General features: G+C 41.8%; 1 protein-coding gene across 12 annotated transcripts in view; it reads left to right on the top strand.

Moving 5' to 3' along the window:
- The window catches only part of MTSS1 (MTSS I-BAR domain containing 1), a 186006-nt gene that overhangs the window by 151670 nt on the left and 6804 nt on the right, over positions 1-27532 (top strand). For 3 of the 12 annotated variants that reach the window (XM_042465783.1, XM_042465786.1, XM_042465790.1), the window contains 6 exons: positions 939-1096; positions 2651-2758; positions 4539-4636; positions 8170-8380; positions 13256-13378; positions 15110-15307. In XM_042465783.1, the coding sequence (XP_042321717.1) occupies positions 939-1096; positions 2651-2758; positions 4539-4636; positions 8170-8380; positions 13256-13378; positions 15110-15307 (896 nt within the window). The remainder of the gene's footprint in view (positions 1-938; positions 1097-2650; positions 2759-4538; positions 4637-8169; positions 8381-13255; positions 13379-15109; positions 15308-27532) is intronic. The other 9 variants (XM_042465784.1, XM_042465787.1, XM_042465788.1 and 6 more) reach the window with 5 other exon arrangements.

Raw genomic sequence — 27532 nt, 5'->3', positions numbered from 1 at the left:
TATGATTCTATGATCCCACTTTTGTGGGATTTTCCCATTTTAAATCCCGTTTCTGTACAGGATCAACCCCATGTGATAAAGTCCTCACTCTCAGAAGAAAGCAATGGGAACCCCCCCCCCCCCTCAAAAAGTCTTGCTGAGAAAACTCTGATAGGTTTGCTTTAGGGTTACCATAAGTTGAAAACAACTTGAAGGCACACAGCAGCTGATCTGCTCCATCTGTTCTCTTCCGTCTATCTATACCTACCTTTGTGAACGTGTGTGCTTTACATTCACCCCTTAAATATCATTACACAAAATTTGAAAAATTCCTTTCAAAGTGCTTCCAAAAATACCTTAAAAAGCTCTTTAAAAGTGGGATTTAAAATTACCGTAAGTACATGCACGCATCATACCAAAACAGCTTGTATTGTTCCCACTCATTTTGCTACCTTTGACATGTCATTCCAATCGACCATGGTTACTTTAAAGATGTTCCTTTGGATCTCTGCTCTCACCATTCCCCAATGAAAGACACACAGTTTGAAATCCTCCTGTCTTGATGTACATGTTTGAAGGAAAAGAATAGTTGAATCACCACTGCCTTAGAAATAAAGTTCTAAACCTTCTCTCCTTCTCTCCACCTGCGTAGCCTTTTCAATGAACTGTTTTTGAAATGTAAGGAAAATGTCTTATTTGGCTTTCCCTTCAAATTTTTCCAATTTAAACTGAAAATAAAAGCAAACTCAGAGGGCGATGATGTAGTTGAAAAGTGACTGATCTCTGTGGGAGGCAACTTAGCTGTGTCTCCATGTAAAAACAAGCTTTGCAGTTTTCCTGGATTGACACTCTTGCGAGTTTGGCTGTGCAAGAGAAACAATCCAAGTACCGTATTCATAGACCCTTTGGGGAGTAGATTGAGTCTAAATCTGCTTTTACTTTCCTCCATTGTAAAATAGGGAGAGGAGACATCCAGCCTCAGCTGGACAGTGCATTGCAGGATGTGAATGATAAATACCTACTTCTTGAAGAAACAGAGAAACAGGCTGTTAGAAAAGCCCTAATTGAAGAACGTGGCAGATTCTGCGCATTCATTTCTATGCTACGGCCTGTGATTGTGAGTTTTGTTTTCACCCCTTCTCTTATTCACTTGGATGTAAATTAGTTTGAGTACCTGAAAGCAATAATGTATACCGGGTGTAAAAAAATTTAATGCCATTCTTTCATTATGTATTTACTTATTTATACATTGTTATGTGATCACAAAGCAAATATACAAAAGGAGTGGGAAAAGATAGCATATATCAAACAGAACTGTGTACAGTACTTGAAAAAAACTTTTCTGGAGCAGAGCTTTCAAATAATTCATTAAAAATTCATTCATTATGCTTGATTTGTTAAGAATTTCAAGAGCAGTTTCCACATTGGATTAATTGCTGGATGCCAGTGTTGTGATTTCTGAGTAATGATTTCCTGTTAATTTAATTTGTAACTAGACATTTTAAGGAAGTTTAAACAGCATTTAATTTAATGATTCAACAAATTAATTTTATACACCAATGAATACATTTTCCTAGATGTTAACACATTAATGCCAACACTTAAAGACCGCCCAAATGTGTTGTGCAGATGCATGCTTTCATCAAGGCCTTTGAAAAGGAGCTGGGCCTAAATCCATTGGAAGAGAGTTTCATAAGATCTGGTCTCATATGTATGCCAGCCTAAATGATTTTAACAATAGGTACTTCAGAAGGAGCACCCAAGTGATATTGTAATAAATAGATAAGATTGTATGAACAATATGTAATGAACACAATGCACTTGATCAATCAAAGATGGCTTCATAGAGTAAAAAAAGGACCAGAAAACTGCAGGGCCAGGACAAAATCAAAGATTTTCTTCCCTTCTAGGAGACAGCACAGCGTAGTGACAATCTTATTATTAATACCATCAATTATTTGTATAGTAAATATAGTAAATATATCCTATAGTGGCTTATTTTGAGAATATGTTTTGTTGAGGATAGTGGCACCTATTCTTGACTAGGATTGCACTGTAACACTATAAGATTCAGAGCCATGATTTAAAACCCTTTAAACCTCAGATTTACAGGATTTATAGCAAGCCACTATTCTCTCACATCCTTGCCCGTTGCCCATACACCATAGAGATAACAGTCCCCTGCTTTTAGAGCAGATATAAGCAGCATTCTGTCTTCCAGGTTTTTTTTTTTTTTTTTTTTTTTTTTTTTTTTGGGGGGGGGGGTGTTGGTTTTCAACTTCAAGAAGCTCTAGCCACCTTGGCCACCACATCACCCTGAACACACCTAATCCCACTGATTTTGGTAGGCTAGGAGAATAGGGGAATGCATCTACATTGTAGAAATAATGCAGTTTGACACCACTTTAGCTGCAAGGGTCAATCCTACAGAATCCTGGGATTTGTAGTTTTGTGAGGCACCAACACTCTTTGGCAGAGAAGGCTAAAGACCTTGTATGTCTATAAATCCCAGGATTCCATAGGATAAAGCTACATCACTCAGTGTGATGTCAAACTGCATTATTTCTGCAGTGTAGATGGGGGGAGGGGGAGGTGATGGCAAAATATGTACACGATGAACAGTAATGTAACAAAGCTAATTTTCTGGATTTAAAAAACCAAAATCCTTCAGGAAGAAGAAATATCAATGTTGGGAGAAATAACTCATCTGCAAACTATATCAGAAGATCTGAAAAGCCTCACCATGGACCCACACAAGCTGCCACCATCCAGCGAACAGGTTAGTTTGACTGAGATGCCAGTCACTTCTGTGTACTCCAATCACTAAGCTCCAGTGTAGTAGAAATCCATCTTTGTGAAAATATTCAGGGCACAAACCATTACAAAGTACAGGTTGAGCCTCTCTTATCCAAAATGTTGGGGACCAGAAGTGTTTTGGATTTTAGATTTTTTCAGATTTTGGAATATTTTCATCTACTTAATGAGCTATCATGGAGCCCAAGTCTAAACACGAAATTCATTTGTGTTTCTTGTACACTTCATACACATAGCCTGAAGGTAATTTTATACAGTATGTTTAATAATTTTCTGCCATGAAACAAAGTTTGTGTACTGTAAACCATCAGAAAGCAAAGATGTCACTATCTCAGCCATTCATGAAAAATGTTTTGGATTTTGGAATATTTCAGATTTCAGAATTCCAGGCAAGGAAGACTCAACCTGTACTCTGTTTACATAGCTCCCCTTCATTTGACTAGGGAACCTTCCCGGTAGATTGCGTCCTTGGCCTTTGTCCAGGTCAGGTGTGGAAATCATGATGTTTTTTCACTGCAACTTACAGTAGCTGTAGCCAATAAGGAGGAATCCTGGAAATTCAGCCCTACAGCATCTGGAAGGACAAAAGATCTAGGTGGTGCTGTATTAGATTTTGGAAGGCAGAAACTTTGTACTGTGTATTTCGTACTGTGGCGTAAATTTGAATGTAATGATTCATGTTATCAAAAAGGGCTGTGTTTAGAAGGACTTTGCAAAAGGGTGAATCTGTGTCCTGCACTTAGTTGTGTGCTGAAGTTCCATTGATTTCATCTGGTCTTCAGGCTGTTTTCATAAATGAAATATTGGCTTTTGCTTTTATTATGTCTGTCTAAAAGGTGTAGGGATTCAGAAATATAGTGAACAAGAAGGACCTGCAATAAAAGGTTGTGGTATGGAGTGTTCCAGTTTAGAGTGTCTATCTGCCTGCCCAACTGCCAGCTAACCAGCCAACCATACCTTCTTTGAATATGCTCCATTTGATCCCTATGCATTGGTCAGCTTTCTGTAACTCCAGTCCTCATTGAACAGTTTTGAAGGAATGGAGTTGTTACCTTAGGGATTTTTCCCTAGAGATTTTTGTTGCTTCTCCTTGAAGCCTGCTGATACTTTGGATCCATTCACACTACAGAATTATAGTGTGTTATTATTCCACTTTAACTGCCATGGTTCTGTCCTGTGGAATCCCACGATGAGCAGTTTGGATTGGGGCATTTAGATTTCTCAGCCAGAGGGGTCTAGTGCCTCACCAAAATACAAACCTCAGGATTCCCTAGGATGAAACCACGGTAGTTAAAGTAGAATAATTGCACAATAATTCTGTTGTTGAATGGGCTGCTTGTTCCAGTGATGTTGTGATAAGAATCCATAAACAGAAAATGTGATATTAGTACACAAGATTCAGAAAAGATGCTGACTGGCTTTATCATCTTGCATGAATAGCATTCCGAAGTGCCCTGTTCCAGATCAAAGGGTGATGGGAAACAGAGCTGGAACAGTTATATTTTTGGACCATGGCCATACTGGTTAGGTGTTCTAGGATGTGTAGTCAAAAAGATAAATTTTAAGCTCTGGTGGTTAATGTGATGACAAGACCACAGCCTTTGATTGTAAGGCTAGGAATGAGATGCTATTCAGATAAGCTCCATGGATCCCTTAATAGGATTGCTGGACTAGCTTCTGGTCCATTCATCATTGACTAAAATCACTGGTGTCAACATCTTGTTTGGCTGTCTTGACCTCTGCAGGTAATTCTAGATTTGAAAGGTTCTGATTATGGCTGGTCCTATCAGACTCCTCCATCTTCTCCAAGTACCACCATGTCCAGGAAATCCAGCGTTTGCAGGTAAGCAAGAAAGCGTGATAGTCTGGGATATCCCAACACTTAATTCCAAGCAAACTTTTGTAAATTTTATTTTTGTAATAACTTCTGTAGGGTTTCCCAACAATCATGTAGGTTAGAATAAGCAAAGTACAGCCTAAGTCCTCCCTGTTCTCCTGTGTGCATGTGTGTCAAAGGTTTGTTCTGAAAAACAAATTCCCCCAAGTGCCCTTAGGGACACAGGGCATTACTCCATGTTCAGGGGTAGGTGGGCCATTTTAGGCCCAAGAAAATCCTTTTTTAAAAAACAAGTAGTGACTTCAATTAATTTTCTGTTGCTAAAAAGGCATCTCATAGGCCTAAAATGGCCCAGCCCCCATTTCAGACAAGGAGAAAATGCTCCCCTAGAATATATTGGAGGGGGAGGATTGTGGGGGTGGAGGTGTTTGCAGGGGAGCGCATCCCTCCAGGGTTTCCTAGCAGGCTAGTGTGGCCCTTTAGTGAAGGTGAATCTATTGAGGTATCTTCTGGTATGTATTTTTTTAATTAATATGATGTTTGCAGGGTATTTTATACTGTCTAAATGCATCTGTTATTCTTTAAACTTGTTAGAATACAATTTTTAAATGTAAAATGCAATAGCTCTTTAACTGTTCAGCACTGTCTTAACTCAGATCAAAAATTATTTACTTATTTATTTTGCGTGTGTTGGGAGCACTCAAGTCCCTTTTCTACCTCCTCCTTGAAACTGTTTTCTTGCAGCTAAAACAGTTTGGCAGCATGCAGTTACCACCCCAATTCTCTCCTTTTCTCCAACAAAAGGAAGACGATTCTGCTGTATGTTCTGCTCTTGCGTTCCTTCTTAGCCCCTGGTGCTCTTACCTTATTTGTTTTCTTTCCTACTTCAAAATCTTTGCCTTCCAAATCACGTTGGATTGGAGAGCTGAAGTACCCCATGGCATGGTAGATCAGGATATCCTTGCATTTTCCCTCTGTCCCTACCCTGCCACCTGCAAAGCTATAGCTGTCTGTGCATGCATATTGTATCTATAGACAGGAGATCTATAGATACATATATAGTGACAGCAGTAATCTCAGGCTTTTTTTTAAATTGCAATATCCAGAAAAGTAAAAGGTAAAATGGTCAGCCTTACACTCCTGGCAGCAGCCTGCTGGCAAAACTAGGTAAGATCAGATCTCCTGTGGTGGCAGTGATGCCTAAAAACCAGATGTCCCAGTAATGGCATTTTCCCTCTAAGAACTCCACAGGAGTATACATCATGGATATCTAGATGACTCATTCAATTATGCACCCAGTTCCTCCAGTCAGAATTTAGAAAAATTAAATTTTTGGATAACAGCTTCAAGAACTTTCCTGCCAAAGTAATCATGGCCATATTGGCTGGAGGATTCTGGGAGATGTTCAAAACAGGTGCTTACATAAAGTGATAGTGTTATAGAAATCCACAAGAGATTATTGGAATATAAAGTAAGCCATTCCCCTTTAATCACCAACATGCCCTTCCCTGCTCTTATTGTGACTTTGACTAGGTCCAGGAGGGCATGCACCTTTTTGAACAGTCTCTTATTAAATCATAGGCTCAGTTTGAACTGCAATTCCCATTGCTTCTCACCATTAGCCAGGCTGGCTGGGGCTGACAGGAATTATAGACTGTATGTCAGTTGCTGGGAAATACAGTAAGGAGAATTACACTTCTGTCCTGGCAACTGATGCATCACTGTATGGAAAGAAAGTAGTACTAGATAGTTTTTTGATCTGATCCAGCTTGGCCCTTCTTAAGTTTTTGTTTTCGTAGTCCAGCAGGAGGCACCAGGTTAGGGAATTGTACAGTTGCTCTAATAGGGGGTGAAGTGATAGTATCATGAGGCAAATGGGGGGAAATATTTGCCATTACAGACTGACTGTCAGACAAGTTCAGTCCATGGAGCCCATTCTCTTCCACAAGCCCATTGAAATCACTGGGAGCTGCAGCCCCAGAACACAAGAATACCTTTTTCAGCACTAATTCATTTCAGTGAGGCTTGCATAGACAAACATTCCAGTGGATCTTTATCTCATTCTGATTAGGTTTGTGTTAATGGGAAATCATTTGGATTTTCAGCTTCAGGTAGGGTTGCCATAATTCTCTATTAAAAACCGGGACAAAATGTAGGACAAAATTTAGGCCAAAATATAGGACAATTGTAGGATAACATTCAGCCCAAAATGTAGGACATTTAAGAAAAATGTAGGACCTTAAATGTCCTGCATTTTGGACTAAATTTTATCCTACAATTGTCCTATATTTTGGTCTAAATTTTGTCCTACACTTTGTCCCGGTTTTTAGTAGAGAATTATGGCAACCCTAGCTCAGGTATCTAACCACCGTGCCCCAGCCCTAACAGGTATCTAGTGCTGCACCAAGTTTGCATTGATGTCTGTAGCCTACCTAACTCTAAAGGATTGGTCACTGTATTGGTAGCCAAGGGTAGAATAAAATATACCTCCTTTCCACTTGTCTGACTAGTCTTCTGGAAAATATTCTCAGGCCAGCATCCAGTTGGTTGTTCTGCTGATAGAACAACTTCTATTCTCCAATTTCCTTGAAGTTCAGCCCCTAATGCAGGCCCAAAACATGCCCGAATAGGTTTTCTTCCATACTTGAAGAAAAAAAAAATACCCTTTTTGGTGGACTAGCTAGCAAAACCTCATAGTGGCCATGCTGGCTAGGAGTTGTCAAAAAGTAACTTTTACAAGGTTCTGTTTTTCAGGCAGTGTAGAGAGCTGCAAGGAACAGAAGAACAAGTCCCATTGTGCCAGTGGATGGATACTATAGAAATGCTGGACTAATGAATATTATTAACTATTTATATCCTGCCTTTCCCCCCAGACTGGGACTCAGGGTGGTTTGCAGATTTAAAAGATTATAATTAAAAGCACACTAAAAGCCAGAATTAAACCCAAATTAAACTGTTAACCCTATTAAAAGCATACACCCTGAAAGGATTTTTAGAAAATTCAACAATGTAATATGGCGCTCACAGTCCTTTTGTTAAAAGCTTTTAATTCTAAAAGTCTGTCTGAATAAAAAGTCTTTAGCCAATGTAAAGGCTGCAAGGAGGGGACCTTTCTAGATTCCCTAAGGAGGGAGTTGCAAAGCACAAGGGCTGCCACTGAGAAGGCCTTCTCTTGTTCTTCCACCAACAAGACCGGTGAAGGTGGAGGGACTGAAAGAAGGGCCTCTCCTGTGGATCTCAGTTGGTCAGACAGCTGATTGTGTGACCATCTGCAAGTCCAAAGCAGTATAGAATTGTTGCACTGTCCCTTCATGTTGATTTGCCATTTTCCATCTGGTTACTGAGGATACTGCAGTTCTTTCCAGCTCCTTCCAGTTACTTCTGCCAGTTGTGCCCTTTTTATGATTTGGGCTTGCATGCCTTTTGCAGGAGAACCATGGAATGTTAATTGTACTGTGCTGGTCTCTTCCCCAACACCCCTTTTTTGTTTCTTACCTTCCCCCTTTGCCCCCATCTCTCTCCCCTCTTGTGCCTCACAGCAGTCTGAACAGTGTTAACAGTAGTGACTCCCGGTCAAGCGGCTCGCACTCACACTCACCCAGTTCACACTATCGCTACCGCAGCTCCAATCTGCCTCAGCAGGCACCCATGAGGCTTTCCAGCGTGTCCTCGCACGACTCCGGATTCATGTCCCAGGATGCGTTTCAGTCCAAATCACCATCCCCGATGCCACCAGAAGCACCCAACCAGGTACGTCTGGGGGCAGTTGTCAGAGCCTGGCAAATCTTCTGCTTTTCTGGAGATGTCCCCTGATGATGATGATGATGATGATGATGATGATGATGATGATGTGGTGTAACGTCTGGCATCTCCAAAAGGTTGTGGGCTAATTTCATTCTACTTCTGCCCCTGGTTATTTGGCATGTCTACTTGCCAGTTGTCATTGAGGGGCAGCAAATTCTGTCTGAGCCCAGCTTAGGTTTGTCTTGTGGCTTTCAGAATGTAAAACCAGCAATTATCTCTTGATGCAACAGCCAAAAAACCCTAAAAAGGTTAGGCTTTTTCATGCATAACAGCAAATGCACTGCCTCTTCTTACATTGTGTATATATAGCAAGTTAAGGCATTTTTTCCAGTAATATTTTGAAGGGACAATTATACAAAATATTCATTTATTTCTTTGATTTATACCCTGCCTTTCTACTACCAAGGGACCCAAGGTGACTTAAAGAATTTAAAATAGAAGTTAACAAATGCAGGATTGGCTGGTTTAAACCTTGGTTTAAATTGAATGACTTAAAAGAAATCACTCCTGTTTTTTTAACATTGATAATTCATATATATTTTTTAAAGTCTTGTTGTTATTGCTATTTTCCAACCCTCTTACTGGAACAACAATAATTGCTTGGATTTAAACATTTTAACTTTCAACAGTTTATTGACTGATTTTCATTGTTACATCCATATCCAGTTACAGTTACTCCTTTTTAATCACTTTATTTTATAGTGCAAGAAGGTATCATTCAGAAACAAATTCTTCAGTTACCATAAGTTCAAACAAAACAACTTGCTTTAAAATGGCACTTTTAAAAAGACAATTATTATTTAAGTTAGTGGCCATAACATCTTAGCTGCATTTTTGCTACTTTTTTTTTTATTTAGTCCTACATTGGTGTAGACCTGGGCTCCTATATATAAGCTACTTACTTGTCAGTATAATTCCAAAATCAACAGATGGGAAATCCCCCTGTAAGGGAATTCCCAGTTTGACTGTTATAAGGGAATTTCCCTGGTACAGTAGTATTCCACATCCTTACTGCTTGTGGTCTTCATTTGAGTGAGCTGAACCAATGTAGGGAGACTTAGGAAGGAAGGAAGACTTAGGGCCGGTACAGATGGCCCTGAAGAGGCGACTTGACACCGCCCCTTTGAGCGCTGGATCGGGGCCGCGGCAACTGCATGCTGCACCCCTGATCTGGCGTCTTTCCAGCTTAAAAAGAAGCAGCAGAAAGCCACTCCTTTTTGAGCCAGAAAAAGGGCAGCTTTTCCATTTCAGTGCTGGCTTTTTGGCCCCCCTGTGAAGTGTGGCATATGAATACCTGTCTGGTCAGGTGGGCGGTGTGACACTGGCTTGGGGGCGGCATCTAATCGCCATGCCCCCACGCCACCCCTAAGCTGGTGCTTACTACTGATCTGTTTCAGCCCTTCATCTGGCTCTCTTTTGACGAGAGAAAGTACAGTGGTACCCCGGGATACGAATTGACCGCGTTACGAAATTTCCGGGATACGAAAAAGTTCCATTGGAAAAAACTGTTCCGGGATACGAAGGTTTTTTCGGGTTACGAAATTTTTTTCGGCGCGAAATTCAAACGCGACCGCTAGCCGCGCTTTGGAAAAGCCTTTTTCGGCTTGCGAAATGCATCGGGTTACGAACGCCGCGGCGGAACGAATTAATTTCGTAACCCGAGGCACCACTGTATGAGATCAGAAAAAGATGTAGACATGTGTTGGGATTAAAACATTTATGCAAGGAAACTGATTTAAACACACACACACACACACACACACACATAAAACCACCCAGTTTAAACCAAAACCCACACATTTTGTTTTCTTTCACAATCCTGTTAAAAAGAATGTTACAAAGTTAAAGGGCAATAAATACCAATACTATTAAAAACAGTTTGAAATACGTCATTTAAAATACAGTTTAAAAAAACAGGATAAAAACCTATACTGGCTCCAGAATTTTTCTGCATCAAAAAAGTAATTTTTTCAAGCTCTTTCTAAAAGCCATCGTATCCATGGGGATCTCTACTTAATAGTGTAAAGAAAGAATAGCTGAAATATTGGTTGTCTGGAACTGCCTCCAGCCAAGTAGTAGAGAAGTTTGTGGATTTTTTCTCCATGCAGTCTGGCTGTATAAACTATTCCCCCCAGAGCTTTTGCTTTTGCAATAATAATAATAATAATAATAATAATAATAAGATCATTAGCACAATTTCAACATAGAAGCAAAAAAGAGAAGAAAAGAAAAAAGGATAGTTTTTGTGTCCAGGGTATTTTTGTTTTGCTTGACTGTTGCTACTCACAGGCATCGCCAAATAACTACTGTACATTGAAAATCAGAGTTGTTTATTGTATAATATGTCTTGCGTTTGTAACCAACTGATGGGTTGTTATCTTGAAATTTATGCTTGATAAGCTATGTGGAGGGGTAAAAATACCTCTTGCAATGCCATATTGACGTATTTGAAAGCAGAATGCTTTATCACTGGGTTGGATGAAACCAACATCTGTGGGCATTGCTTTTTATGTATTTCCAAGTGCCTTGTTTGTGTGAATTCTGTTCTCTGTTACTGAATAACAAGAAAACAATGAACACTTGATGGTCTCTTCTCATGGGTTAGAAGAGCAGGGGTTTTAGAGTGACACATATCAGAAATGATCCCATATCATAGACAGTACAAAAAATTAAAGCTGAAGGGGGGCAGGTTCATCAGAAAAGTTGTCATGAATAGCTTTGTCTGTTCATAAAAAGGTAATTCAAAAACTAAGACTGAATGCTGTTTGAAGCTGGGCAGCATACATTACTAGCATACTGACACAGTGGTCTGGGTACCAGAAAGTGAAGATAGAATAAGGCAACCCATCAGCAATATAAGGAACTTTTCCTAGTTCACTAGCTGTTTGGGTTATGGCTGGATCTGCACCCAGGTTCCACTCAGTAGCTCTTGTGCAGCCAAGCAGCACGGCTGCAAAAGCATATGCAAAGGGATCTTGTAACACCTTTGAGACTTAACTGAAAGAAAGGAGCTGGCAGCCTGAGCTTTCATAGACTTGAGGAAGATGCATCTGAGGATATAGACTCAAGTCTATTAAAGCTCATTCTACAGCTTCTTTCGCAAAGTTAGGCTCAAGGGTGCTACAAAATCTCTTTCCAAACTCATTTTCCAGACTGACACAGCTATTTTTTTTTGAATGTTGCAAAAGGGGTACTGAATATCTTCTTATGTGATGTTGGAAAAAGTAGTTCTGTTTGCAAAAACCCAGTGAAAACCCTAAAAGAATTTGACCTCAATGTTTAAGTTATAAAAGCAGTGCGTATGAACTGTGAGCCCTGCAAAAATCAGCATAGGAAATCTTTGATGGGCTTCCAGGTTCAGAACGCTATTTCCTGCCCACAGTTGTCTGCTGAGTTTAAAGGGCAGTGAATTCTGTGAGGAGAGGAGCACATCCATCCCCAGTCTTTATCATATGTTAATTTATACATACAGAGAATATTTACGAACTGTCTTGTTCTTCATAGGAGGAGTGTTTTGGCATGTACAGATACCCTGTCAGAAAAATTATCAACTACTGCAAACAGTTTCATCCCTGTCTGAGGCACTTTTCCATCAGTGCCAGGAATTGCATAAAAGCTGTTTTGTGATTTTCTGCAAAATGTGGGTTTTGTGCAAAAAGAATATATTTTATGCAAAACCCAAGCTTTATAGACCAGAAAACCTTAGCAAGACTTTGACCAAAAATCCCAAAATGTGGAAAAACATCAAAAATGTGCAAAAGCTCTCACAGCCTCACCCAATAAGGATAAGGCTTTTGAAATTGACCATTTTGACATGAAAGAATAAAATAAAGATTTATGTCCCTAAGTGCAGGTCTTGCAGGTGGTCACACCATTTCTATAGGGCAGAATATTTTGACAGTGGTCTGGAGAAATTGTATGATTTGAGATATTTAGTATAGGAGAGGGTGGCACAAATTACATGGAATCTTAACTTGATAGACCAGAGGTCTTACTAATGATCGCTATCAATTGCCTAGGTTCCTTCAGGGTTTTCTGTCTGCTTAACACAGGAATCATTTGCAGTCAAACTGGGATCAAAATTGAAATTACTGGTATTCTCACCCCTCAAAAAAAAATCTGCATGCAAGAGCTGTCAGGAAACTGGTATTTTGCTTCTGGTTCTTCCTTGACAAATCCACATGGACTTTCAGTTCCAGCATCAAGCATTATCTCATGCAACCTTACATTCAGTTTATCTTGCCAATCTTAAAGGAAAGGCCTAATTCAAGCAGCCTTGTTTTGTGACACTTCAGACTATGCCATCACTGCAGTCACCAGCAGTCCATGTCCAAGATAGGGGTGCATCTCAAGCCTCACCTGCTGCCCTGGACTACAGGTGGCTTCATCTGTCTGATGTTCTGCCTTTGAGACAGTTTTGGGAGTACATGAATCAGCAGCATGCCACTCCTCAAGTTGAAATTGAAAGTTCATCATGGATTTGGCTTGCAATCCACAGGACGTATGAGCCTCTGGCATTTGGACCCCGTTGCTTTTGTCTCGGTTGCACCGTTACTGACCAGCATTGAAAGCTTTCAGCTATGCTTAATGATTTACATTCCCCCCCCTTAATCCCTCCTAATACTCTGCTTTTCTCCTCCTTCTCCTGTGTATATGTATTTGTCCCTCTATGCTGTGTTGGCTTTTGTTTTTGATGGCTTTTTGTTTTATTTCTCTCTCTCTTTCTTTTTCTTTCTGTGTTTGTGGTGCCACTTCTGGGTTTTTTTGTTTTGTTTTTGTTCTGTTTTTTGGTTTTGTGTGTGTTTGTTTTAATAATCCCAGCAGAATTCGTCCAGCTCAGCCTCCTCAGAAGCCTCTGAAACGTGCCAGTCAGTGAGCGAGTGCAGTTCGCCCACCTCTGTCAGCTCAGGCTCCACCATGGGGGCTTGGGCCTCCACAGAGAAGGTGACAAAGGCTTCCATCTCTAAGATACATTCTTTGGTCTCCTTTGGCTCTGTTGTGAAAGAGGAGCACAAAAAGAGGATGAGAGCATACAGATCAGAATGGAAATCCTTCCTCACTCTCTTAAAGGAACTTAGGCTGCATCCGCACTGCAGAAATAAAGCAGTTTTACAGTATAATGGGCCCTTGGTATCCACTGGGGGTTTGTTCCAGAAAGCCCTGTGGATACCAAACTCCATGGATGCTCAAGTCCCATTATATGCAGTGGCATACTAAAATGTTGTCCCTTGTGTAAAATGCTTCAATCAAGGTTTGCTTTTAGGAATTTATATACTTTTTGAATATTTGTAAGCCGTGGATAGTTGAATCCGTAGGTACAGAGGACTGACTGTACTTTAACTGCCGTGGCTCAGTGTTATGGAATTCTGGTATTTGCATTTTATTCTGGCAGCAGCACTCTCTGACAGAGAAGGCTTAATGTCTCACAAAACTGCAATTTTCAGAATTCCATAGCATTGAGCCCTGGCAGTTTCAGTGGTGTCAACCTAGATTATTTCTGTAGTGCTGATGTAGTGAGTCCTCCAGACATTCTGGATTTCTAGAAGCCGCCAGCTAACATGGCCAGTGGTGGAGCATTGTGGGCGTTGACGTCCAGAAAATCTGGAGGACCACTGGTCTAAATGAATGTAAACCTGTTCACTACAGCTGGGTTGCTGTTGCAAAACTGCCGCAAACTTATCTATGCTGAGTGTAATAAACTGGTTCTGTGAATGGCCTGAACCCAGTCTGCTGTTTCTGAGAAGTGGGTATGTCAAGGTGTAGCATGTAGTGATTATAACACAGGTTGAATCATTTATGAAGCCAATGACCAGGCATGGTGCAAAAGGCTTCTGCAGTACGTGGAACAACAGTCAGATCACTACATGTCACTACCTCGATAAATCTGATAATTGGGAGTTTGCCCTTGCTGGCTTTTTAACATGAAGCTGAAACTGGGAGACCATGTATCTTCAGATGTCTGATCAACATACTGTCTTAAGTTTCCTTGACTGCTTTCCCAAATTCCTTTAAGATCCCAGGACCAGTGGTGGTGGTAAATTGCTCAAACATCTTAGAGCAGTAAAGCTTTGGATAAATTCTGATCTCAGCCAAGAGCGAGTTGAATCCATTCTCATCTGGCAAAGCCACTGATTTCTTCCTTCATCCCCTACTATTATGTTACTCCTGGAACGTATCATTTTCTGAGGCTGAGCTGCTGCTGCTCTCACTTGGATGGAATGTAAAATTACTAACCCAAAAGGCATATTAACAGCCTTGGAAAGATTGCATCTCTTTGCATCTATAGTCTGAACTGAAGCTTCCAACTGATGCTCTGATTCACAGAGGGGAAAAAACCCTTAGAGCACTGTTTCCATTTGCTGTCTTTCTCTGGTGTAATTCCACAGACAAGGATTTCCTCTCTGCCCCAGTGGTGTTGAGCTGTTCAGCCCGAGAATGATTTTGTTTCCCTTTTTTTCAGCATGTTTGATGTATTTTCAGCAACGTTACCAAAGCATGAATCAGGTCTGTATGGGGGGTGCCAAGTTGCAAAAGTGACCAAACCATCACGTGGAGCATCTCACCCCCCTTTTTTCTCTGTGCATGCCTGAATCACCTCATAGTTCCTCCTCCCGTATTTTGTTCTATTTATATTAATTTGTCTCCTTTCCTCCCCTTTTTTCTTTTTGTTTCCAGTTGTCTAATGGGTATTATCACTGTAGTTTGTCAAGTGGCCCGCCCCTAGCCTCAGTTGGTGCAGGTCCTCCCCCTCATGTCCCGTCTGTTTCTCACGCATGGACCCGGGCTTCCTCCTCCACCCTCCTTCCAGACTACGCTCATTATTACACCATTGGGCCAGGCATGTTACCATCATCTAAGATCCCTAGCTGGAAGGTTTGTGTTTCTTTTGTTTTCTGTCACTTTTTCCTTTCCATACCCTCCCCCCTACTCTATGGCAAAATGTTGCTTCTTAAAATCTCATGAAGTCTTGGTTGATTTCCTCTCCCTCAATCCCTTTGGCTCTTAATGCCATTCCGAATTCTGGATCTTAACCAGGATTCTTTCTGCACACCTTCACCCCATAAATCATTGCATTAGAAAACCTGGGGTTATCTGAACAAACAGGACCAGAGCTTTATTGCCTATGAGATTTGGAGCTGAATCTTAATTTCACTGAATCTTGATTTCACAGCAGAGGGCTTGCAGGATAACTTTTTGATGTAGCCCAATTGAGTGCATCCATGTGTTAAAGCTGCCTTATCCTTTTTTCCCAGGGATGATCTCATAAAGAAAGTCTTGCATTTCTTGTTGAATGTTTTTGTATGACTTCATCCCTAGAAAAAGCTTGGCAGGCAACTTACTGTTGCTGTCCTTTCCCCACACTGTACAGGATCACATCCAAAAATGTCTTCCTGCCAGCACCAAAAAAGGAACAAGAGAATTGGCCTGTTAAATTACATGTGGCACTGTGCTTCTTTATTGGTTACGGTTCCATTTTATAGAACCCTGAGATTTGTAGTTTTGTGGTTTAGTTACAATTCTTTGCTGGAGAGCTCTAGTGCTTTGGACTATAGCCCTAGAATCTTCTAGAAGAGAATTCTAAGCACCTCACCAGACTACAAATCCCACCAAGTCCTTAGGATGGAGCTCAGAGATCAGACTGCTATAATTGTGTGGTGCAGCTATACCTTTGGTATCTAGGCAGTAGATTAACTAGCAAGCATAGTAGTCAGTGGGAGGAAGAGGAGAAATGTACCAGCAGTGATTGTAGAGGGAACTTTGCCAGAGGCCTGAATGCTGTGAACACTGTATCTTTATCTTTTTTGACTTTGGATAAACTGGAAAATTGGGTTTCTGAGAGTACCAAAAACTTGCATTCCATGTTGGTTGTGAGGGCAATACACATGTGTGTCTCTCTATAAACTGTGTAGGAGCACTGACCAAAATCAAGATAGCCACCCCACTTCTGTTAAGTTGAAAAGAGAAAATAGTGACTTACACCAAGATGTGCCCTTCAGAAGTGAGGTATTCAGCCTGGATATTTGTACCTGCACACAAAATGGAGCATGCAAGCTGTCCCAGGATTGAAACAACTTATATAGGCTGTACTCCATTTTATTTATTCATTCATTCATGCATTCATGCATTCATTTGTTTTAGGAAAGTGTGTTAAGAATTTTAAGCCAGGGAGCTCAAGTTTCTCACCAAACAGCAAATTCCAGGATTTCATGGGATGAAGCCATGGCTGTTAAAAGTGGAATCATGACACCATAATTGTGTAGTAGTGGTTCCCAAACATTTGTCCTCCAGAAGTTTTGGGCTTCAGCTTCCAGTATGCCCGACTGTTGGCCATATTGACTGGGGTTCGGGGAGCTGTGGTCCAAAACACTTGGAGGATTAAAGTTTGGGAATTGCTGATATAGTGTGAAAGGTCCCCAGGAGTCATCTTCTCTGTGTCCTTATTCCTTGATGCAAGTTCTTGGGAAGACAGAAAAGCTCTCATAGTCTGATTTACTGTCCAGTTGCAGACAAGAGTTCTTTTCTCCAAGCCAAAGCCAACAAAAGAATAAAGGTTTATGCAACTCTCTCCAGGGATGCTGGTGGTAAACATCAGAGTCAAACAAGAAGGATTCACAGCAGAGTTCAGCTCAGGTCAGGTCATGTATGCCCACAGCCCAGGTCCATAGGGCTTGATAAGTGCTTTTTCCTTATTGGATTTTTAAAGTGTAGGGCTCAGACCCTTCAACATGGTGTCCAAATGTGTTGGAGTATCACTTCCATCACCTTCCAGCCATCATGGCCATTGGCCTTGCTGACTAGGGGTTAGTAGAAGTGGTAGTTCAATACATCTTAAAGGAACCATGTGAAAGGATGCTGGCTTAGGCTGTTTCGGTGCTGGTACAAATCTCCTGGCCCTGTATATATCTTTGACATGCTTGACCGCTCCAAAAATGATCCAAGGAAGCCTGCTGTTTTTGGAGCTCTACCTGTATCTCAATAAGCCTCCCGATTAAACGGGCTTCTCACTTTCCACTTTTGAAGAATTAACAAAGGTCTAATTGCACTACAGAAATAATGCAATTTGACACTCCTTTAACTGCCATGGCTCAATGCTATGGAACTGTGGGATTTGTAATTTTGTGAGGGATTTAGCCTTATCTATCAGGGAGCTGTGGTGCCGCAACAAACAACAAATCCCAGGACTCCATACGATGGAGCCATGACAGTCAAAGTAGTGTCAAACTGCATTATGTTTGCAGTGCAGATTAGGCAAGAGAAATTCTGCCGCAGAGGCATTATACAGTGAGCCCACAGCATATGCGGGCTCAATATAAGTGGCTTCCAGCTTATGCAGAAGCTGCCGGGAGAATGGCACGTGCACAGCCGCGCAACGAGCACGAGCTCCATTATGTCTAATGAGGCTCGAGCATACACACGTTTTACCTTACGTGGGGGGGCGGGCGGTCTGGAATTGATCCCCTGCATAAGGCAAGGCTGGACTGTACTGATAAAGTCAGAGCTAGAAAAGAACTGGTTTTCCGGATGTTTACTGCAACTCCTAGCATTCATTCTTCACCACTACAGGTTGTAGCTAAGGCTGATTGGAATGGCACTACAGAATAGTGCCATTCCAATGGGTGGGGTGGGGGGGGGGGGGACAAACAACTTGAAGGCACACAACAACATTCTCCCAGTCCTGTTTAAGAAACTTCCCCCAGTGCTAGAAACAGATCTGGTGTGTGTCTAGCTTGGCACACCCTGATTTGTACCAAAACCAGATATTTCTTTGTCATGCATTCAGTATATCTTGCCAAAGAAAATACGGTGCTCAGCGCTCTGGTGCATGCTGCAACGAAAGCACAGATGGGATGGAAATGGTGGGTGAGAAGTCCAAACCAGCCGCTTTGTCTTAGAATAGAGTACTTTGGATGGCAGCCAAGAACATAGCTTAAAATGGAATAGCTAGCCATATTTGTGGGCTTCTTCATACATTACCCCACCACTGCCACATTGAAAGAGAAGGGAATTCCCATGCTAGTCAGGAACATTTCTTTGCAAAGAGAATGCTAGCTGTATTTTCTAGCCTGCCTTGAGAAGGTGGTCAAGGACATGGAGGGATTCCGGAGCAGTGCTAGTAAAGAGCTGTTCAGTATCAGGCTATTTCTTTTAGAAAAGAAATATTGGTCTGATTTGGACACAAGAAAGGCACTTTCTATACAAAGGTTTAAGAACCTGGGAACAGCATTGAGCTTGCATATACTCCCCCATTGCCTTGTTCCTTTTGAGTGACAGCTTCAGCCCTGGTTTGTATTAAACCACAGTTTTTTCTTGCATCTGAAATGGGAAACTCTAGTTTGATGTCTGTTTATTACCAGGAACAAACCATGGTTTAAGACTCCAGATTGGTGAGCAGGCATAAAACCTGAGTTTTTAATTTCAGAAAGGAGCAAATTAGGGTTGAAGTTAGTATGTCAAGGCTGCACCCACAATGCAGAAATAATTTGGTTTGATACCATTTTAACTCTGGAGCCACAACAAACTACAGTTCTCAGAATTCCATAGCATTGAGCTGTGGCAGTTAAAGTGGTGTCAAACCTGATTATTTCTGCAGTGCAGATGCAGCTAAAGGAAGGAGAATGTACCTCAACTCTTGATCCTTACTCCCAAACCAGGGCAAAATGCAGCCCTGCTACAAGCAGCTCTGTAAAACGGGGTGTTTTTGTTGTTGTTGTTGTTGTTGTTGGACTTGGCCCTTCCAGGCTCCTCAAACCACCCTTTTTCTGGCCAAAGGAAAAGGTTGAGGTTTTTGTCTTTTCATTTTTTAGCAGTCTCTGTGGCCTCTGAAGATCCCTGGTCCACCTGTTCAGGGAACGTAGCTAGGATTTTAGGAAGGGGGGGTGGTTCAGACTAAGTGCCATCATTATAATGGGGCTTAGGTGCGGCGGCGCAGCACACACACCATTCATTTTCTAATGGAGGGGGGGTCCGAACCCCCCCCCCAGAACCCCAGAACCCCCCCCCCCCGGCTACGTCCCTGACCTGTTCATAGACCCCCAGAGTTGCCCATCCTTACCCTAAATCAAGATTTAGGAAGTAGGGATAGTTACACCAAAAATGACCTGTTCTCTGCTGCCTGCACCAGAGTCAGAGGACATTAAAATATAAGACCTGAGAGCGGAACCTTTATTGCATTCCAGGTGGTATCACTACGGCAGAAATAGAGCAGTTTGACACAACTTTACCTGCCACACTGTATCTTACAGAATCCTGGTTTTTTACCTTGGCGAGGCACCGGACCACTCTGACAGACCAGTTGAATACCTCAACAAACTAACAAATCACAGGATATCACAAGATAGCACCATGACAGTTAAAGTGATATCTGACTGCTTATTTCTGCAGTGTGGAACATTTGAGGAAAAAGCTAGATATGGTCTCAGGGAGAGAAGAAATCTTTGATATTAATGTTGCAAAGCTCAACATGTATATTACATTTGTGACCACCAGGTATAATAATATACAGTATGTATAAACTTAAGACTATAGAATTTTTTTCCTAGGATTGGGCTAAACCAGGTCCTTAGGACCAGCCCATGGTAAACACTTTGCAACGCCGCAAGGAAAAACGAGAAATAGATTCTGCTGGGGGTGCACAGAGTGGACCACCCTGTCCACGGAGGAAGCCCAAAGACCCGGAGCATGACCGCTCAGCTGCTGCAAGGGTGAGACTCTTATTCAGTTTATCTCATGGGTGAGCAGTTGGTGCCAAATTGGTTAGGATAATATCATTAGTCTTCCTCAAAGAAAAGTCCCACAGACTTTTGCTGCTTGAAGGATTATTCTGCCAAATGCCTCTTCTTGAGGAAGGCTTTTGTGAAAACTCAAGTCTTTGCCCAGTGTGGTTCTCGGTGAGAACAGTAATTTGAAAATGAAATCAGATACACTGAAATAGCATGCAGTTCAAGCCCATCCTAGACTGTACCAGTTTGGCAGGAGGAGAAACAAAGTGGGTTAAATGTACTTACAGATTTGGTTGCCTGTATTTATTTTTTTGATTGGTTACTGAAAACGTTCTATACTACCTTCCATCCATTTAGCTTTTAGGGCAATGTACAGTCTGGATAATTTTTGTGTTTTCTTAACAGCATGTTCTAATCAGGGGTCGGCAACCCCAGCCCAGGAGGCCTTTCCGGCTCGGCCGGCGCCGATTGGGCTTTTCCAGGTCCCAGGGCCGCCATTTTGTTTTTTCAAAATGGGGCAAAATCTCGCGCAACCTTCCCCCATTTTGGAAAACAAAATGGTGACGGCCTAGAGGCGAAGTCCGTGCAACCACAAGAAGGTGCGCGAGACTTCGCTGAGGCCGCCGGCTGCCGGAGCCCTTGAATAGGGCTCCAGTGGCGGAGCGGCCTCTGGGAGGTCCGTTGCCTTCACTGGGGCCCTCCAGAGGGCGGCGGCAGCGAGCCTCTGGAGCCGTTGCCGTCGCTGGGCCCTCCAGAGGGTTCTGGCGGCGGCGGCAGCACCCTGGGAGCCCGTTGCCGTCGCTGGGGCCCTCTTGGAGGCCCCAGACGGCAAAAGGGCTAGCAAAAGGAGGAGGCCTCCACACTGGCGCCCCCGCCAGCTTTTTTGAGGGGGAGGTCTCCTGCACTGGCCCCCGCTGGCTCTTCTGGCCTCTGACAGGGCCTGGGGCCCCGTGAGGGGCCGGCAAAGAAGGAAGCCTGCCCCCGGATGTGGAAGCTCCGCCCCCGCATGCGGCTCCGCCCCCAGAGGGTGGAAGCTCCACACACCCCCCCCAGTTTGCGAGGACAGCAACCTGGCCTCCGGCTCAAAAAGGTTGCCTACCCCTGTTCTAGATGTTGTGGACTATTAGCACAGGGAGTCTTGGTGAAGACTGAACAACAAAAGCAAAGTAAACTTAGAAATTTGGGGTTGGATCCAGACCTAGAATAGACCCGCTGAAACCTGTAAAGCTGAAGTTAGTCATCTATGGTTTCAGGGTGTTCCTCTAAACATGACAGAGTCTAGATTCATCCACTGTCGTGCAGATTCATATTTTTAAAGGGCCATTGCAGTAATAGGCCATAAGTGTGCCTTTGGATTGCCCCAACAATCTTGCTTCACAATCTAATGAGAGGCTTATATTGTGTGATAGCAGGAGAGGAGATGGAGGCATGTGAAGAGCTGGCTTGCTCTGAGCCGTGGCTACAGTTAGATACCCAAGAGAAGCAGTCGGGATTCCTTGCAGTGTTCCAGTGGCTACAGCACCCAGACGACCACACCATGTGCTCAGAGGATACCATTCCCTCACAAGGTAAGGAAACGGATGCATTGACATACCATCTTACCATATTGTTCCTCAGTATGGCCAAACCAGTTGCTGCACCAAATCTGTGTGTTTTACAAACTTTACAAAGTCATACATGTCATTTTTTGTTTCAACAAAGAAAAGAAGAGTGAATTGACAATCTTTAGTCCATAGGAATGAGGAATTAAAATGAATACATGTTTAAGGTGATGCTGACATTGATGGGTATACAATCTTGAAAAGATATAGATAACTTGTAGGACATTTGAAGGACGTAAATTGTTTTTGTGATTTTGTGTTTGCTTTTCATCACCTGGCTCTTAGCACTCTAGTGTTTTGCACTCAAAATTAGCCACTAATTGACCCCCTTTTTAGACTAAAACTGCTTGCTTTCATGCATATAGTATTATTATTTTATCCTCTCTTGACATGGGCTTCAGTACCCTAAAGGCACCAATTGCAGCTGATCTTGGAAGTTAAGCAGGGTCAGCCCTGGTTAGTACTTGGGTGGGAGAATACCAACAAATACTAGGTGCGGTATGCTATATTTCAGAGGAAAGAACTGGTAAAACCACATCGACTATTCCTTCCTAAGAAACCTATGAAATTAATGGATTTGCCCAAGTCCAATGACCTTGGAGGTACATAGACATTCTCTCTTGAAAAGCTGGAAATATCAGTGTTGGTTGCTTACATGAGGTCAGTGACAAAGAAGACAGTCTTACCTCAGGCATACCTTCCAATCCCTTTTCATTTAACTATCATGCGCTTCAGTTCCAAGAGGGATTCACTAGATGTGATATACAAAGGAGGAGAGGAGAGAAAATTAGGGGGGGGGGACTAGGGACCAGTCCCTATAGTGCTAAACAGCCAGTTTGAATGGTTGGGGAGATTTAGAGTCACATGACAGCTGATCTCTCACCAGGGCATTTGAGTGAGTCTTGCAATCTCCTCACTTCCTCGTTGCATCTTAGCTGAATGGCCTCCAAAGGAAGACCTAATACAGCTGTCTTGCTTTTTAGTAGCTACTTGCCTTAACATTTTCCATCCTCAGTTTCAGATTAACGACTACTTTTCTGTCAGTGTGACCGAGCCAGAACAGCAGAATTTGACAAGTCTTCAACGATTCCAAGAAACAGCGAATCAGTCAGCTTACCGTCGCATGTTTCATGCCAAGCGCCCTGCTTCCACTGCAGGCCTCCCCACCAACACTGGGCTGTGATGGTAACCAGGTGTAGCAACCATCCGACGGACCCCTTCTACCAAACCGGCTGTCAGACGTGGGACTACGGGGCAGGCCCAATCCCATTAAGACACCTGTGATCCAGTCAAAACACCAACTGTACCAGACATACCAGGAGACTACCAAGCTTGCCGGCAGGAACGAAGAAAGCCCTGAACCAAGTCCCGAGGCTGGAAGTGGCAGCCAAGGAGCCGTGGCACATCCTCATCATGGAGCAACAAGCCTGTCAACCCTCCAGCCGTGGCCCAGAAGCCAAGCGCCATAGAGGAGTTGAGACAGACCCCCACCGAAAGTGAGGGAGAGAAAGCGAAAGGGGGAGCCCAGGCCTACTGCTCCCCTTGTCAGCCAGCACCTCAGTTGGGAGTCCAGAATGCCAGCGAGGCCCACAAGGCAGAGATATGCTGAAGGCGATTCGCCGAGGTGTTAAGCTGAAGAAGACCACCACGAATGATCGGTCACACCCCGCATTTCTTAAAAGCTGGACCACTGCAGAAGTTGCATCTTAACACAGAGACTTGAACTACCTGATGAATGTCTTTTGTCTCTCTATTCATTCACTGTACAATCAAGGTTTTGTAGGATGCTCAGTATCAGACAGATGAAACGTTCTATAAAGTGGAGGGAGGAGAGATTTGCAAACTAAAATCCTTAAGGAGCAACATTTTTCTGTCTCATAAGGTTTTTTTTCTTTCCCATTTTTGTAAATATGGGATTTTTTTGCTTCTTTTTTTAAAAAAATCAGCATTTCCCTTTTATTTTTTCCCTGAAGGTGCCAAATCCCATTAACTTTTTTAAACTCTTTAAGTTTTACATGCCTAGGAGAAAGATTACAATAAAGTCAATTAGCTTAAACTTCAGGAGGAGGGAAGTTGTAATGCATTCTCACTATTGCAAGCTCATAACAGAGCACCTTGCAATAATGAGGGTCCAGAAACCAGTTGTTAACTTTACTGTACAAAGGACACAGTGAGAAACAGGTCCTCCGTGAAGTTTTGGTGATGAGTTGTTTTTACGTTTAAAGCAGGAAACCGCAGCTGATTGACTAAAGCAATATATAGTGGAAGAGAGAGCAGCCTGTAATCGTTTAGAGTGTTTAGAGGGTTAGGAAAATGGGAGGCCTATAACTGTTGCACAAGTAGCCTAGCAGTGCTTCATGGTAAACGCGTCAAATAAGCCATATTGATTGCATGTTGTTTAAATAGGGTGTTTAAAAGATTTTGGGTCCGTCCACTAGGAACTTCTCCTGCAATAGCCCCATGAAGCTGTTGGGGGTTACAAAATTTCCTGCCCAGGAAAAGCCTCTGTGGATTGCTCCCTGTTGTTTGTTTTTTAAAAAATATTTTTCCCTTTCTTCAGAACTCAAAAGCAACATCTTCGGTCAGTTCACAAACCTTAAATTTTCTTGCTTCACGTTTTGTTCCCTAAAAAATGACATATACATTTACAATGCTGTAAAGTTGAAGTGAAGGCAGACAGTGTTAAACTGTTTAGAGGAGAGAGGGAGGGAGGGAGAGAGAAAAAACCAGGAATTCTTCATTATAACTTTATATCTTTTACTGGCTATGCCCAGCAGGCTGGCAACTAAAGAAACAACAGGAAAAGCCCCAAATAGTTTTGAGGAACCACTCAAAAAGCTGATGGGTAACCAGCTGGAATTCCAGTAAAACTACAAACATTTCTTTTAAAGGGCCGTTTTTTCTTAAGTGGCATTTGATTGGCTTTTCCAAATACTTCAAGATTTGGGTGTGTGGTGGGATGGGGAACATACTTTGATTTTATTCATTGGAGAGGAGGGGACTGACAACTGCTTTCTTTTTTATTGTTCTCAGCAATGTTTTTTGGGGAAGCTGTTAATAAATTTATTGGGGGGACTTTGTTTCTTAAAAATGAAATTGCTGTGATATATCCATTTCACAGGGGGTCGGTAGAAAAGTGCGTAACCAGCACCACAGGTGTTCCACTTTCGTGATTTCTTAGAACATCTGTAATCTAATGATCCTTCTGCCTTATCCTATATGGGCAATGCAAGCGGGATTATAGACAACAGACCTTGTATTTGCAGTTGCAAAGACGCAACCTGCAGTGGAAGAGCTAGGTCATGCGTATACGCACAATCTACTCTTCCTGGACACTCGGGAGACTCCTATTGGCTGCCATCTTGCCTACATAATCCTCTATGCTTAAATACATAACTGCATTGGATGTGAACGTATCGTAAAACTGTATAGTCACTGTGTTCTTATAACATTACACTGCTGTGGTTGCTTAACACTTTTTTATGTTATGGCTTCAAAGCAAACAAAGCATGATCCTTAATGATAAGCTCTCCTTTCTTTGAAAAACAAAGCTCCTATGACAAAATGTACACACACAACACACACACAAAAGACAGTGTGCTGCAGTACAAGCCCATCAGTCTGATGAAATAGCGGATGCATTCTGCAAATGATGCTTCAAGATTTTTTGCATTCAACAAATCCTTTTTTTTAAAAAAAAAATCTGAAAAGGATGCAGGCTGTCAATATAATTCCTGGCAAGCTTCATTTTTAAATAATGGTTATTCTAAGGGCTCACTGGGCTCTTGTGTAATTCTCATCACTTCTGGGCTTGGGTAGGAGCACTCCGATGATTCATCCAAATTCACATTTAGGAAACCTTTGGATGCAGCTGTACCCAGAAGTGCAGCTCTTTAGTTCCTAAGCACTAGAATTACTCTCAATTTTTATTACACTATTGCCAAAATTCAATGTTAACATGTGACAAACCCATTTGGATGTTCTGTTGGGTCTTTTCCTCCCCTTGTGTTCCTTGCCTATTGTAAAGCAGTGGTCACCGTTTAAAAAACAAAATGTTTCTAAGGTAAGTATTGTGTTTAGTTGCTAGTTTGTATTGAGTTGACCTCTCTCCATGCAGCGTTTTTGTTCTGACTGCTATAAATAAAAATTACGGTTAACTGTGTTGCCCTTCACATTGTAATGATTGCTTCAGCTATATTATAAAAAAGACCTGCTGATAACAATTTTTGAGCTTCCCCCACTCTAATCTGTTCAATTGTTCAGATATTCTGGTGCCATCACCTTTTAAAATTTCTGCATGTAAGTAAGAGTGAGCATTACCTTGGAACCGACATAGTCCAAAACAGCTACGAAATATCCAGTTTGAGACCACTTAACTGCCTGACTCAATGCAGGGAATTCTTGGAACTGTAGTTTTGTGACCATTGGCTTTCTCTGTCAGAGCTCTGGTACAACAATAAACTACAATCAATCATTTATTATGGCTGCGGCCAGTACAAGATAAAATGCAATAACAGTGACCAAACACATATAAAACATACACTCAAAAGACCTTTATAAGGGTACAAATATCAGCAAGAACAATAACTACAGTTCCCGGATTCCCAGCACTGAACCAGGCAGTTAAAGTGGTCCAAACTGGATTATTTCTGCAGTATGTTTTGGTCCATAGAGGGAAAAGGCTATGATACTTTCTAAAAAATAATGAGCAGCATATTTGTATAGTCTACATAAAACCTTTTCCCTTAATAATGGCAGCTTTCCATAACCTGATGAATGAACAAGCAAGCAACTCGTCGCAGGTGGAGGCTAGACCACATTTTTCTGTGCAGCTGACAAGGACACCAGGTTGCTACAAATACCACTCAGGTGTACCTACGAAAAGGTTTGATTAGGACAGTGAAAATCCCCATCTTTTTCCTATAAGACATGAAAATTTGAAAACCTTAGTTTGGAATGAAAGGAAAATCAATTTTGAAAACCAAAACTGGCAGATTCACATCACCAAGTCAGGGTTTGAGTGCTTAAACTCTCAAATATCTGGATTTGAAACACTGTGTATTAACCATTTTTGTGCTGCATTCATTCCCACTTTTTTTCAGGCACTTTCTCAGCTTTAACATTCAGCAAGTCTCTCCAGGCTGCAGTCATTCTACCTGCTAAATTTGGCCAGTGCAAAGAGAAAAAATTCAAGAATTTGCCAATGTTTTCATATCAGGGAGGGAAAATTTTTTTGTTCTTAAAACATTAATGTGAGAGAAGGCAAACCTAACAGATATCCCACCTTAGTCCACTGAACAACTTTTTATTAATGGAAAAAAAACTTGAAAATAGTGCAACTGTCACTGTCCCTGTGACAGGTTACTTTTGGTTTGCAATTGTATTGGCGATTATGTTAACATAAATAATATTACCTACTTACCCTGTGCAAAGTATCCATTTTACTAGGAACAAAAATGTGTTCATATTCCATAACCTGGCTCAAAACTGCTGAAGTTACTCACTAATGATTGCAACTTTACACAGTGCATATAACCTTCCTGTATATCCATCTGTTCCTTCAGAGGAGGAACAACTGACTAGCATCTGTGAATCAAAACACCTAACACTTCTGGATAAAATTAACAGTTGATGTCACATTTGAAACGCATGTTATACCTGAAGCATTCTGGATTATGAATAATATGAAAAAAAAAAAGAGAAAAAAATAAAAAAGAAAAAAAAAAAAAAGAAAAAAAAAAAAAAAAAGAAAAAAAAAAAACAATGATAAAACAATT

Source organism: Sceloporus undulatus, chromosome 4 (genome assembly GCF_019175285.1).
Source record: "Sceloporus undulatus isolate JIND9_A2432 ecotype Alabama chromosome 4, SceUnd_v1.1, whole genome shotgun sequence".
Taxonomy (NCBI): domain Eukaryota; kingdom Metazoa; phylum Chordata; class Lepidosauria; order Squamata; family Phrynosomatidae; genus Sceloporus; species Sceloporus undulatus.
The sequence above is the reverse complement of the archived record's forward strand: the minus strand, read 5'-3'. Positions and strand labels throughout refer to the sequence as shown.